The following is a 15,211-nucleotide window of genomic DNA, read 5'->3' as shown; positions in this document are numbered from 1 at the left end:
CCCGCCATGGTGGCTACAAGCAACCCACCGAATGCATTTTGCTAGCCAGGTATTAAGCTAAGTATTATTTGGGAAATAACCTCTTCTGTGAGCAAATAGACCCGAAGCTAGGTATTTATTCAGTGAATATTAATAGTGTGTTAATTCAACAAATATTAATAGAGTATCGATTCAGCGAATATGAACTTCTCCCGTTAACAGAGTATTAATTCAACAAATATTAATAGAGTATTAACTCAGCGAATATGAACTTCTCCCGTGACCAAAGGGACCCAAAGTTAGGAATTAATTCAACGAATATTAACAGAAAATTAATTCAGTGAATATAGGTATTTTTGTGTTGTAAAAATCCCAAATTGCAGGAACGCAGTTTGAATTTCGGGGTGCACATTATCGTGAAGAAAACATTTTCATATGGGTCCCTAGGTGGATCCAAGCGAATCCGGATCCGGATCCGGATCAGATCCGGGGATCCGCGAATCCATCCCCCATGGCTGACGGATCCGGTAACATAGCCTGAAACACATTTTTAATTAAGGTAATTTTTTTTGAAGTTTTAGTTTCCGGCAAAATTTTACTATTTTTAGGCATTTTGGGCATCATCCTCAATATCGCTAGCTTGCTGATTTGTGATTAATCCACTGCTGAAATAAATATATCAGTTCTGAAATTTACTAAATCACACCCTGTAAAAGCCCTAAAAATTAAAATTTTCAAGTTTCAGTTCATTCTTTACTATTTTTGGGCATATTGGCCATCTGTCTTTGACATCTTTGGCTTGCCAATCTGTGGTTGTTTACTGCTGTAAATTAGTCATCAGAAATAAAATTATCACTGAATATATCATCATAAGGTGGTCTAAACAAGCTAATTTTACAATTGCTGGTCATTGATTTTATTTTATTTTATTTTTTATTTATTTATTTTTTGTTTATATGTTTCATGTGTTGGGCAGATCTCATCATTTGAAGTGTTTTCCTCACTGTTGTCATAACATTGATAAAATCTGAATTTTTTGAAGTATTATTGCTGATATAAACTATCATAAACCTGAAATTGGCTTATCTCATCTTGGTTTCAAAGGTTGTCTAACTTTGCACTCAAAATCTGAGTTTAATCTTGTTGATGAATAGAGTTGACTTGGGCTTCTAATTTTTGGCATAACATCTTGTGTTAATAATCATTGGTGGATAAGTTGATTTACTTGTGGAATATTGTTGAAGTTTACACTTGTATCGTTCAACATTTATCTTTCTTAAGATTGTATCTAAATATTGTTGAGTACTCTTGCTTTAAAGCTAATTCACAAAAGGTACTTAAGTAACTTACACAATCTTAATCCAAGATAAATTTCACTCATCATATTGCATTTAACATACTAAGTCTAGATTGCACTAATAATTTACCTCCTAGCATAAGCTAGGTTGATAGAAACATAGGGCAACCCTTCTCACTTATCTTGAGGGGCCTTGGAAACTCTTCGATGGTTAACATGGTGACCTTGCAGTAGTTAGAGCCACAGTCTTTGCAGCACCGGAGACATCGGGTGATAGGAGCACAACAAAAGGTATTGTTAATCATGCCCTAGCCTGCTTCCTGTTGGCCTCCTTCCCACAACCTACCTTGGAGCCCAACTTCAAAATAGTTAAGGGAAGGTTACACTTAGACTAGGCATATAATTAAAATTAACCAAGATCACTGCATCTCACATAGGTCATAGGGTTTGCACATCATTTAGGTTAGTCAATCATCTCAAGCAGCGGGTGTCCATCCAGTCATTTGGTTCCAATTTACTATAAGCAAGAATTTGTGACTCCATTAAGGCACTGGTCTCATACTCTAAAATCTAATCGAATTAATAACCTTGCTTAAATTCAACCAATTGGTTAGGCCACTCATTCGTGTCTCCCAAACAAGTTGGTTTCCAACTTGTTTTCTTTCATCTCATTCCATAGGGACTAGCCCCCATAGCCTATAGTTGGGAGACAACTGGAACGGAGTGGGCGGGGATCAGAATGACAGCCCCTGTCTTGAGCATTGTCGCGGTGCGCCTGTACAATCCAGGCGATAACACGACTTATTATGTACTAATGGAATCAATTTTAAAAGAACCAATATTATTCAAGATTATAGCGTCATTCCATCCTTAGAGGTAAATATTCTTGGAGAGAAAAAAAGAAAAATAGTTTTTAAGTTAAATTCTTGACTTATCTCATTGTAGGTTTACTTAAATGTCAAGTGTAAGCACTCATTGGATGTGGAATTAAATTCCGCATCCAACGAGTATTCACTCTACATACTTTTGAGTAGACCCACATTGAGAAAAAATGAAAATAATATTAAAGAAACACATTTTTTCATGTATTTTTCGCTGAAACCTTCCAGGAATCCATGATGGATAATAGGGTTGCTACAACCTAGGCACAACTTGTTTGGGATTGAAATGTAACAACCACTGGTTCTTATACATGCCCTTATGGTCCACAAAATAAGGACCAAGTTTAAGTCCCATTATTCTTTGAGCTCGAACGAAAAGCCATAATATTGCCTACGATAGAAATATGTTTGCATCTTTCCTTTGACCATGGAATGGAAATGCTTTAGTAGTTGGTTTCCATTGATTTGGGTGATGGTTTGTTAATTTTAGGCAACAATGGCATGTTTTATGCTTTAGAGCAATTTTACTTAGGAATCACATCAACTTGATAGTAAAATGCAGATAGAACATAAACATAAACAGTAGAAGACAAGCCAAGACAAGAGGACACAATATGTGGCCCCAGCCAGGGACAAACCCCAATGTGGGGAAACCCTTGATTAAATCTTCTTTTAGTCTTTAATAGTTCAATAGAGAGAGATAGTACAATTTACAAATCTGACAATTTATAACAGCATCAAAAGAGCCCTAACCAGAAAAGTCAATGCTGGTCAACAGGGTAGATTTGACCCTCAGCAAATCGGTCAACTTTAGCCTCCAAACAGCGAGATAAACAACCCTCAAAACAGTCAAATTCAGCCCATTCAAAGTCTGGTCAAATAGCCCACCCGTGGTTAGCCCTAGCTATAGTGAATGTTGGTTAACAGTCAACGTTTAGCCAAAAATTCTTGCCCAAAAATTCTTGCCCAAACAGAGATAGTCCTCACAAAAATGAAAGGAGGTCAATGCATGTTGGTCAATGCTTGGTCAAATTGTCCAGAAATTCGGTCTCCTGAAATTTTGGCCTCCTAAAATTTCGGACTATTGAAATTTCGGACGTTTGTAGAGAGAGAGAGGCCCAGAAATCTGTACCCAATCAATGAGGAGAGGGGTGTGAAAGTGAGTGTGTCCAAATGAGGCTAAGTAACCTTCTATTTATATGCAACGTTGAGGATGAATAGATGTGACTGTTGGGCTTCTGAGCCTACATAAGTTTGCTAGCCAACCTTGAAAATTTGACCATAATCAAAATAAATTCATAACTTCATTTGTACATGTCAGAATCGGATGATCTTTAGATCAATCCTACACCTCTTAGAGAGAGGAATCCAAGAGAAATATCAGTTGTCATAAATATGATGACCCATGTGGGGTTTGGCCCTTGTTTCCAATTTTAACATGGTCGAGGTCTAGTGAATTGATGGTTAGAGTTCACTCTGAAAACGTGAGGGCCTTCTTGCAAGGTGTCTAGGGAACCACAATGTAGGGAATTTGGTATAGCATTTTCACAACTCTAGATGAACCGAATTGAGGCTTTTTCACCCTTTTTGTCATGGATGCAGTAATAGCTTTAAAGGTCAAGACATCAAAGGAGAATGAGCTTGAGGGAGGGTTGGATCTCCTCCCTCTAGCGGTAGCCAAAAGATCACAAGAAAGAAACTTTAGCGCTCCAAAAAATGTGTGGCTATAATGGGATGGAACAAGCTGTATGCAGTGTTAAGGATGACAAGAGGGCTAAGTAATGGGACACATCCAAACAGGGTCCATGTCCTGTATCCTATGTGTAGGACACAAATATGTGAGGGTATGTGTCTGACACATGCTCTCATTGTGCTCCCCCATAAAAGAGGCCCACCCATAAAAACATGTTTTCCCTTTCATTTGAGCTCATTTCGCTCTACGGTTGGAGGCGTAAAATGTTTTGGAGTGTAGCTGAGGGTTATTATACAAGGGATTCCATGTCTTTGGCAAGTGGATTTTTCCACCAATATTCAAGTTTTTTTCCTACAACAGTCTATTATCGACCTCATTTCACAGAAATCATGGCTCGGTCATCAAGGGCAGCTGGAAAAGGTCAAAGGAAAGGGAGGAATGTCCCCTTTGATGTTGTCCCTTCTCCATTTTCTTTAGGGTCTACTAGTGCCCCATCTGCTAGAAGTGGGGCTAGAACCAGTGTTACCAGAACTAGACCGGAACTTGTGCAACTGGCTGGTCCAACTGTTTTTGGCCCAAAATCGGTCCGAATCGGAATAGGCCAGTTCGGTACCGAACCAGCTGGTTCAGGACCAGTTCCGTGCATAAAAATTTTGCCTTTTTTAATTTTTTAGTTGGTTGGCCCACTTCTTACTCTCTCCTAGGCTAGCCTAATATTCAAGCCTATGGCCCTAGTATTGCTATGCAAGTCATGGTAATGTTAAATTCTTAAGTACTTAAAATGTCACTTTTACTTAAATTTTTAACATGACCATGAAATGACTCGGGATATTTGAGAGTGGTTCCAACCTCGTTGGATTTCATATGGAGAAAGTAGAATTTTAGATTTCATTCAAAATCTAGCATACTTAACATTTTTTCAGGATTTCAGGATTGGGGGGGATTGCAACGTTTTCTTTGGATTTTGTTATGTATGAGGATATGGAATTAGTATTTAATAAATAGCACCAAACCCTCTATGTACTTTGATGTTAGTGGCATTGGTTGTCGAACTCCTCTATCATGACTCTACTAAAAATGTACCCATCACTCAAACAAAATCTTGACATGACATGCTATGTTTTTTCTATCTTATTTTAATGCCTAAATGGTTATATTGATGGCAAAGACTCCAATATAGGCAATGATTTTGATGATATGTAGGCATTTGTTGTAGCATGATTTTTTTTTGGATGCTAGAGGCCATCTAGAGCATATTTGTTTATGTATTTTCGGTTCATAGATGGATTGCACTCGATGCTATTTTTGTTATGTGCACCCTTACATGCTATGCAAATGAGAACTTTTGCAAATTTGTGTATAAGTAGTTTGGATTCATTTGTATGCACATGAATATATATATTTTTATTTAAAATAGGAATATTTTATGTGTTTTTGGTAAACCGGTTTTTTTTTCTGGTTTTTAACCAGTTCCAAGTCCGCAAGGTTTTTCGGTTAGATCACTGGTTCGGTTCTGATAACACTGGCTACAACATCAACTTCAAATGCAAAAAAAAAAAATATTGTTTCAACAAGACAGCGGGCTTGAGCAAAAGTTGTATGATTGAAATTTTTATCATCATCATGTAAAATTGTAAATGTTTTAGTTTCTAAATTCTAAAACAATTTGAATCTTTGTCTATATTTCATTTGTGTAGGGGCATTGTCTAACTATTCTACGTTTAGAGTTTTTCGCTGGAATCCAGCAAAACAATTTTTGGTGAGATTGTGTTGTTATGTTGTTTAAAATTCTTTTTTGAATACATAAATGGATTCAGCACCTTGAAAAATCCCTAGGGCACTTGGATTTCACAGAATTCACAAATTTCTGCCAGATTTAAGGTAAATATGACCAGATAACAGATAACCTAAAGATGTAGAACAGTTAGACTACAACTTTTGTATGTGTAACTCACTAATTTGTTATATATATATATATATATATAACATGTCATATGCATCCTATTTTCGAGGTTGTTGTGTCTCATGTTGGACACGTATTTCTGTGTCCCATGTCATCGTGTCATAAATACATGTCCTATGTCATCGTGTCATGTGACTTAGCCAGAGGAAGGGTTTTGATCCACTTATGTTTGTGGGTAGTGCAATACAAGCCTCACACATTCGACCACTACCTTAGGGTGCCCCATGGAAACCTCAGGGGATGGACATGCTTGCAGGAATTGAACCTTGTTCACTGGTAAAGACTCCTCATTCCTTAAAAGTGGATCCACCCCTTTTGGCATTTTGTTCCATGGTAGTATGACCTTTTTGTGAAAATTGCCAAAGACTTGCACCTGTTATGGGTTGTCTGCCTAGGACAAGGTACCTAGGCTTATTAGCTAAGATATCACAGGATAGTATGACAAATTGGCTGCATTTGCATGGCAGCATGTTCTCTGGGGATTGAACTTGTCTTTCTGAAGAATTGATTTATAACTTTTGATCACAATCTGCTTGAAAAGTGGTTTGATTTTAGAGGACCAGCAAAGGTGTTTTAACAAAGTTCACGAGGGATACATTAACAGTGTTTTTAACAGGTGTTCTTTACTTATTTTCCAAGAAAATCATTTTACATAATTGAAGAGATCAGTCCCCAGAAGTGGCATGTAAATTTGATTTTGAACCTTTTCTTTGAGTTTTGAATACGGGAGATTGGTATAAAGCATGCAGGTCTGTCTCGTTTTACTATTTTTCAGTTTATTTTTCTATGTGGAATTTTGCATTTAATTGATCTTTGTATTTCACATAGAATCATGTTACGATCCATGTGAACTTAGATTCTGTTTTGAAGTACTTAGGATATATTGTTTGAGTTGATCTACATTTTTCATGCAATAGCACTCTTCCAGGTGATTTAGAGCTTACCTCAGATAAAGTTGTGTCATTTCCAAGGCGTTTGTTTTCATTACTTCAATTGGTGATGGGTTTTGCCTGTCAATTTTTTATCCTACTAAGTTGCTTGTCAATATCAGCTGTTTTTTATCCTACTAAGTTGCTTGTCAATATCAGCTGCCCAGCTTAACTTTAATCCGCACAATGCAATGAAAATTTAAGATTTATGATTTTGTGGACCTCTTTTAGAGAATGCATTTCTTCTTTTTATACATGCAATATTTTTAGTTTGATTGTCTTAGTTATGTAGTAATTTCGAAACAACCTTGGAAACAAGGATCACATTAGATATGACAAGATGAAGCATACAAGTTGACAATGGAAGCAAGTGTCCTTGCAAAAGAAGAAAATTGAAATAATGTGATCTTGAACAGACTGTCTATTACTAATTATGATTGTCGTTCTTTGAAGGCATTTGCAAATATTCTTGTTATTCATTCTGATTAAATGCTGAATTTACTGCATATACTTACAATCAGTGTTTTTTGGATTAGGAAAAATCTTAATGTATTTGTGTTTTGAATAGATATCTGATTGGTTTGTTGTTCTTGTGAATCCAGGTGTCAGTACAATTGCTGGGGGCACTGCAGGCAAAACTGGCCATGCAGATGGCCCAAGTCAAGAAGCATTGTTTTCTAATGACTATGATCTTACCTTTATACCCAGTATATGTGCCTTGTTAGTTTCTGACAGGGGGAACCGGATGATTCGCCAAATTAAATTGCCACCTAGTGACTGTGTTCCACACTCTGAATCAGGCATGTAGCCTTCAGCTTTGTAAACAAATTTGAAACAATTAGCCGTTTCCCATGGATAAATTTATTTCCGCTTGATAGAGATGTGAGAAATGACCGAAACTGAAAAAGAATCTGGATCAACGAAGCAGGTGATGCTTGCTTGATGCAGTATGATGCATAGCATATGTAATTTATAAGTTTTTTGTTAGGAAAGAAACAAATTCGATAACTGGTGCTCTCATATAATTTTTTTTAAGTTGTAACTGCTGTTCATTTTTGACATTTCAATACCACTTACATATGGGCGTTACAATATTGGATTAAAAAAACTGGGAAAGGTGAAAATTGGAACCGAAATGTGTCTAGACTAACATGCATCCGTATCCAGTTTCAGAAACTCAGAAGCACCTCAAATATTCTTTCTACATAAACTCTGCATTTCTTGAAACCCTGCAGTGCATTTCCCTGCATCCTTGTTTTCTCTGAACTCCCTACCACACAACTTACCTATGTTCCTTGGATCGTGTCTTATTGTTTGGCAAATTTCATTTTAATTTTGGTCAAACTTGCACCTAGCAGCTAATATGTCGATCATTACTGCTCATTCTTCGATTATTTGCTATGCAACACAAAACTGTTAATGAAATATAATTTTTCCCCTTTATTGCCTTGTAATATAGGATTGCCAATGTTGAAGATAATGGAGAATATCCTAGAATAGGTATAATTGGCTCACATAACCTCAGGATAGGAATTAGTTTCTATTTCTTAGGATGCTGTTCTAACTTCCCTAAAACCATGTTTTCTATTTAATGTGTAATGTGCATGAACAATGTAGAGCGTTCTGTAGAGCCAGACTCTCCTGGTTCAGACTCTCTTTCGTAGAGCTGACCAGTGGGTTTTATTTTTAATACAAACATTGCCATTTTTATCATGGTATCAGAGCGTCAGGGTTGAGGAACCTGTATGCTGGCTGGTGGGTGGTTCTTTGAACCGAGATCATCGCAGTCGTGAGGAAGATAACTGCGACGATTTCGAGATCGTCGCTGGTTATAAGTGTACCTCTGCGACGAGTGCATTGTAGCTCTTTCGCGCATATTTTTAAACTTTTTCATCGCAGGAAAGACGTGTACAGCTACGACGACGTCGCAGAAAAGACAAGCATATCTGCGACAATTGTGGAAGCCAACAACAAGGCTGTGGCTGCGAGGGGAAGCCAAGAACAAGGTTGTAGCTGTCAGAGAAGTTGTGTGGGTAAGCCAAGAACAAGGCTATAGCTGACAACAAAAGGTTGTCTGGAGGCTGAGAAGGAAGCCATGGTGATCTGTGGGTGTGCTGCGAGAACAAACAACATTGAAGATCAGTGATCTGTCTCTGTCATAGATCTGGGGTAAATTTAACATCTTTTACCTGTCGGATTTTTTTTAAATTGCCAAGATGAATAACAATATATTTGAAGCATGCATGAACGAGCATAACAAGCTCGATGGTTCCAATTATGCAAATTGGAAGTTAAAGATGTAGACTCTACTAGAAGCGCAGAGTGCTTGGACGATTGTGAATGGGGATGAGCCGAAGCCTGCGGCTGGATCAACATCAATCCCAGATTGGGAGAAACGAGAAAGTAGAGCAAGGAAAATGTTAAAGATGTCAGTGAAAGACTGCATTATACTGCACATCAGAGAAGGTAAGTTAGCTAACGAGATCTGGGGAATTCTGAAGGAATTGTACGAGATCAAGAATTCAAATCGTCTTCTGTTCCTCAAGAGTAAGATCTTATCCATGAAGATGGAGGAGAATGAAACAATTGCTTCATTCGTAGCAAGGATCAAGGATCTGAAAAACAAATTATCAGACATTGGTCATACAGTTGACGATATAGATCTTGTAACCATTACAATGAATGGTGTCACTGATGATTATCAAATGTTCATCACTGGGATCAATGCCAGAGAGAAGATCCCGCATTTTGAAGAGCTGACAGGTATACTGATGCAGGAAGAAGAAAGAAGATCGTCTCTAAAGCCCCAGAGTGCTGATCTTGCATTGATGGCGAAGAAAAACTTCTACAAAGGGAAAGGAGGTCCATAACAGCAAAACGGAGCAAGTTCACAGAAACGGCCAAATCAGACCCAAGGTATGCATCCGAATAAAAACTACTCTGAAACTAAATGTTTTTATTGCAGAAAATTGGGTCATATTGCCAGGGAGTGTAGGAAAAAGAAATATCATGAAGAACAATAGAAGCAAAAAAGACATGCAGGTCATCTCGCGAATGGTGATCAGGTGTAGAATTTCAGATTGTTCATGGCAGATCATGATGAAAATGTTGATGCAGACATCTGGTATGTAGATTCAGGAGCGTCAACACACATGACAGGCAATAAGCACTAGCTCGAAGATTTTAGAGAAATCAACGAAGGTGCACAGATTTACCTAGGTGATGACAGAAGTCATCAAATCAAAAGATGTGGGAAAGTTTCTGTTATTCTACCTGATGGTAATATCAAACAAATTTGTAATGTGCTGTATGTGTCTGGCATAACAAAGAACTTGATTTCTGTATCTATGATTATAGATCAAGATTTGAAAGTTGAATTTTTAAAATCTAACAGTTACATTAAAGATCTGCTAGATGGCATGAAGACAATTGCTACAAGAATCCGAACAGGGGGACTGTACAAGTTGGATGTGAGACCTACACTGGTTCGAGCATTGACAGCAACGAGCTTGACTACAAAAGAGCTTTGGCATTAGAGGTTCGGCCACATCAACTACAATGATTTGCTGTTACTACAAAAAGAAGGAAATGGTAAGAGATCTTCCTATGCTAAAGCAAGTACATAATGATTGTGATGCCTGCACATTAGGAAAAACGCATAGAGAAGAATTCCCTATTCGTGTAGAAAAAAACAGAGGGATATACTTGAATTAGTGCACATAGATCTATGTGGACTCATGCAGACAAAATCATTAGGAGGTGCACTGTATTTTCTACTGTTTATTGATGACTGTACGAAGTTTTCTTGGGTGTATTTCTTAAGTAAGAAGAGCCATACATTCGAATATTTTAAGCAATTTAAAAAATATGATTAAAAAACAAACAGGGAAATAGATAAAAATTCTCTACTCTGATCAAGGGAGAGAATACAGGAAGGATGAGCTTATCAGATATTGTGAAGATCATGGAATTTTGTAGCAGCTTACAGTACCCCATACTCCACAGCAGAATGGAGTAACAGAAAGAAAGAACAAAGCACTGGTGGAATATGCTAGAAGTATGCTTAAAGGTAAGAATCTTTCATATGGATTTTGGGCTGAAGCAGTGAATACTGCAGTTTATTTGAAAAATAAGAGTCCTACAAGAAGTCTTGAGTCTAAAACTCCTTTTGAGGCACTATATGGATATAAGCCTATAGTAAAACACTTAAGAATATTTTGATCTAAAGCATTTGCCCACATTCCAAAGGAAGATAGAAGAAAATTAGACTCAAAAGCCATCAGATGTACTTTTATAGGGTATTGTTCGTCATATATAGTATACAGATTATTTAATCCCTCTACTCATAAGATTTTCGTTAGTAGAGACGTTAAATTCCATGAGCAAGATAATGAAGAACCTGATGAGTACTATGAGGAATGGGACATTCTGTACTTTCTGGAAGAAGAAGCAGAGAACAATCAGGGTCAGCAGCAGACAAAGGCAGAGGATGAACAACAGCAGCAACAGCAGCGACAACAACAACAACAACAATAGCAGCAGCAACAACAACAGCAGCGACAACAGCAACAACAACAGCAACAACAACAGCCACAACACCAGCAGCAACAAGAAGAAATAAATGATGATCAAATAAGGTCTGAAACCACCATCCCACCACTTAAGAGATTAGGTAGGAAAGCTCAAATGCTTGCGAGATATAGGGAAAATGCTTTTATAACTAGAATGATGAATGTGGTTGAGCCGTCTAGTTATAAAGAAGCAAATGAAAGTAATGAATGGAAAACAACCATGGAATAGGAATATGATTCAATAATCAGAAATAACACTTGGGAATTGGTTGAACTTCCTAGAGGAAAAGAGACCATAGGTTGTAAATAGTTATATAAACCGAAAATTAATGCAGATAGAACTATAGAAAAACTAAAAGCTAGGTTGGTTGCAAAGGGGTACTCACAAAAAGAAGGGATAGACTATGAAGAAACCTTCGCCCTTGTTGCTAAATTGAACACTATTAGAATGTTAATTGCTTTAGCTACTAAGAAACATTGGATGATGCACCAACTAGATGTAAAGTCTACATTTTTGAATGGAGAACTAAAAGAAGAGGTTTATCTAGAGCAACCAGAAGGGTTTGTCCAGAAAAGAAAAGAACATTTAGTCTGGAGGTTGAAGAAAACACTTTATGGACTAAAACAAGCTCCTAGGTCGTGGTATGAGAAGATTGATTCATTTTTCTGCAAGTTGGCTATAATAGAAGTAACAATGACCCTAATCTTTACACCATGAAAGATGAACAAGGGTGTGTAGTGTTGATTTCATTATATGTAGATGATTTGATAATTACAGGTGATGCTACATATCTAATTGATGAAATCAAGCAACAAATGTCACAAGTGTTTGAAATGAAGCATCTCGGTGAACTTAGATACTGTTTAGGTCTTGAAATCTAGAGAGATTAAGGTCAAACATTTCTATCCCAAGCAAAGTATGTCAAAGGCCTGTTAGAAAAGTTTAGAATGGATTAGTGTAAGCCTGCACCAGTACCATTGCAACAGAACATCAAATTGCAGTGTGAGGATGGCTCAAAAGCGGCGGATGCAACACTTTACAGACCGCTGGTTGGGAGTCTAATCTACCTAACCACCACTAGACCTGATTTGACTTATGCAGTCAATGTGCTAAGTCAATTTATGTCCAAGCCACTTGAAAGCCACTGGAATGCAATGAAGAGTGTTTTGAGGTATCTACAAGGCACTGTAGATTACGGTATTATTTACACTGACTCTTCTGATGTTAGATTGGCAGGATTTGCAGTTTTAGATTGGGCTGGGAATGTAGATGATCGCAGATCTATAACAGGTTATTCATTCAGTCTTGGATCCGGGGTGATCACATGGAGTAGCAAGAAGCAAAACACAGTGTCCTTGTCCTCAGCGGAAGCAGAGTATCAAGCCATGTGTGCAACAATGTGTGAGGCAGTTTGTTTGCGGAGACTTCTCCAGGATGTTGGGGAAGAACAGACAGATGCAACAACAATCAGATGCGACAATCAAAGTTCAATCAAGCTTGCCAATAATCGGTGTTTCACAAAAACACTAAATATATTGATATACAATTCCACTTTGTCAGGGGAGAAAGTGCAATCTAAAGAAATCCATTTGGAATATTGTAATACATGTGATAATGTTGCAGACATTTTCACTAAGTCTCTTGGAAAAATTAAGTTTCAAATGTTTAGAGAGATGTGAGGCATATATGTGAACCCATTTTCCATTAAGGGGGAGTGTTGAAGATAATGGAGAATATCCTAGAATAGGTAGAATTGGCTCACGTAACCTCAAGATAAGAATTAGTTTGTATTTCTTATGATGCTGTTCTAACTTCCCTAAAACCATGTTTTTTATTTAATGTGTAATGTGCATGAACAATGTAGAGCGTTATGCAGAGCCAGACTCTCCTGGTCCAGACTCTCTTTCGTAGAGCTGACCAGTGGGTTTTATTTTTAATACAAACATTGCCATTTTTATCAGCCAACTGATCAGGCCACCTGCAAAAGGAAATGGGCAAAGAATCAATATGTTTTGAATGCATGTATATGAGAGTAACTCAATGTTTTCTAGTCAATCTGGACAGCTATTGCCATGCCTTACATGATTTGATTTCTTTGAAGCAGGTACGCATTGGATAACACCAGTCATAGCATCCCTGGTTTCTTTCTTGCTTGGGATCCTCGTCACGGTCTTTTTGCAACCCTACATTGCAGCTCATGTAAGTAGAAATATCAAAAAGAATTGAAACAAACTACTTCCAGAACTAGCAGCAGTCAAGGGTTCTTTCTAGAACATCAAAATAGGTTCAGAATTGCTTTATTTCATGTGCTCTAAGCATCCTCTAAAATAGTTTCTTATTTTTAACTTTTTTCTTGATAGACAGGAGGGCTGTGGTCCTCGAGATCAAACGCGGGCATGGAAACATTCCCTAATGATCATGGTGAAACAAGTGGTGATGAACTGCTCTGTCATGCTAAACGCAGTTGTTAAAACAGGGCCATCCGGAGCTTTAAGCTATTTTACAGGATCAATAATGGTCATTGTTCGTCTTGTTTTTGGTGTTGTTCGTTTTGGAGGAAGGATGAATGGAAAGCCTATCCCAAGACAAAATTTTTATCAATCGCAATCTCTAATGGATGCCGATATGGCGCCTCAGAATATCCCAAGGGAGAAACAGTTGTTTAGTAATCCTGTGCAAGATCTGACTAGATTTGACACATTACTGGAAGCATCTACTTCTGAAACTCTTAGTCCCTTGGAACAGAAACAAGCCATAGAAAATGAGTCTAATACACCACAAAACTCATTGTGTGTATCCGGAAAACTAGATCTTCTTATCGAAACTAATATTTCGACCTTTAAATCACAGACCTCATCTGTGGACAAACCAAAGTGCTTGAATGAACTGAAGTTGCAACAGTTGAAAATGGATTGAAACATGTTAGTTAGTTACTAGCAAACTTTTGCTTCTTGTTTTAGGTCGCAGTGGTGTGATTTAATGACAGCTATTTATGCAGTTATTGCCATCTTTTGAATGAAAGATGGCTACCGTATGGTGTATGGCCTCGGTGAATTTCATTTCGGTTAGAGATCTTATGTCATAGGTGCTAATTAAGCAGGGTTTGATTCAAGAAAGTTGTTAAAAGAGAGCGGAAGATTCTAGATTTATAAATTGAGTCAATTTCTGTGCTAGATTCAGATGTTTTTTACATGCGAAGATATAAATGCGTTTCTTTGTAATGTGATGAAATGTTAATTTTGCTTTACAAATTTTTGTTCTTGTTTGTATAATTGTATGAAACTGTATCTTTTGTTACACTGCATATATGTACTTTTATTTTAGGTCTACGCTGGTATGTTTTGTTAGACTAGCATATATCTATTATATCTATTTTGATTTTAGTTGTAACTTTTTGAGTGCAAAATTTAAAGTTTGTGATTCAAAAAATTAGATTATTTTCGAGGCTTAATAAATTAGAATTTAATGATATTTTTGTTTTCTTAAATTTACCAAAATTTTTTAGAGATTTTTTAAAATTTGAATTTAAGTTGATTAATCTATAGAATTCAAATGTCTCGGCTTTTTTCAAGGTGCTCAATTCACTTCTGCATTCAAAATGCATTTTAAATAACAAAAAATCATATTCTTTCTTGAAATAGTTTTGCCAAATTCTAATGAAAAAGTCTATTTCTTTTATAAGTTAGACTATGCCTTTATATTTTATACATATTTTTAAATTTTTATACATAATTTATTTATTTATTTATTTTTTAATATGTATATTATACTTTTTATTGAAAAATGTATATATAATTTTGAAATTAAAACAAAATTACAATATAACAATTTTTTTTGTTTGTAAGTTGGCCCAGACTACATCTTCATCATGTCCAATATATCACCCCTATCGGGGTG

The 15,211-nt window shown here is 36.8% G+C and overlaps 1 protein-coding gene across 2 annotated transcripts in view; it reads left to right on the top strand.

Moving 5' to 3' along the window:
* The window catches only part of LOC149243506 (NHL domain-containing protein), a 60,047-nt gene extending 45,674 nt beyond the window's left edge, over positions 1-14,373 (top strand). The window contains exons 4-6 of one of the 2 annotated variants that reach the window (XM_089374541.1): positions 7,345-7,542; positions 13,419-13,513; positions 13,679-14,373. In XM_089374541.1, coding sequence (XP_089230667.1) covers positions 7,345-7,542; positions 13,419-13,513; positions 13,679-14,230 — 845 coding nt within the window. In that variant the 3' untranslated portion in view covers positions 14,231-14,373. Of the gene's footprint in view, positions 1-7,344; positions 7,543-13,418; positions 13,514-13,674 lie in introns of both variants that reach the window. The other variant, XM_089374542.1, reaches the window with a different exon arrangement.
* The last annotated feature ends 838 nt before the right edge of the window (positions 14,374-15,211 follow it).

Source organism: Pinus tabuliformis, chromosome 8, assembly GCF_031772625.1.
Source record: "Pinus tabuliformis cultivar Carrire ecotype Pingquan chromosome 8, CPIR1, whole genome shotgun sequence".
NCBI lineage: Eukaryota > Viridiplantae > Streptophyta > Pinopsida > Pinales > Pinaceae > Pinus > Pinus tabuliformis.
The sequence above is the reverse complement of the archived record's forward strand: the minus strand, read 5'-3'. Positions and strand labels throughout refer to the sequence as shown.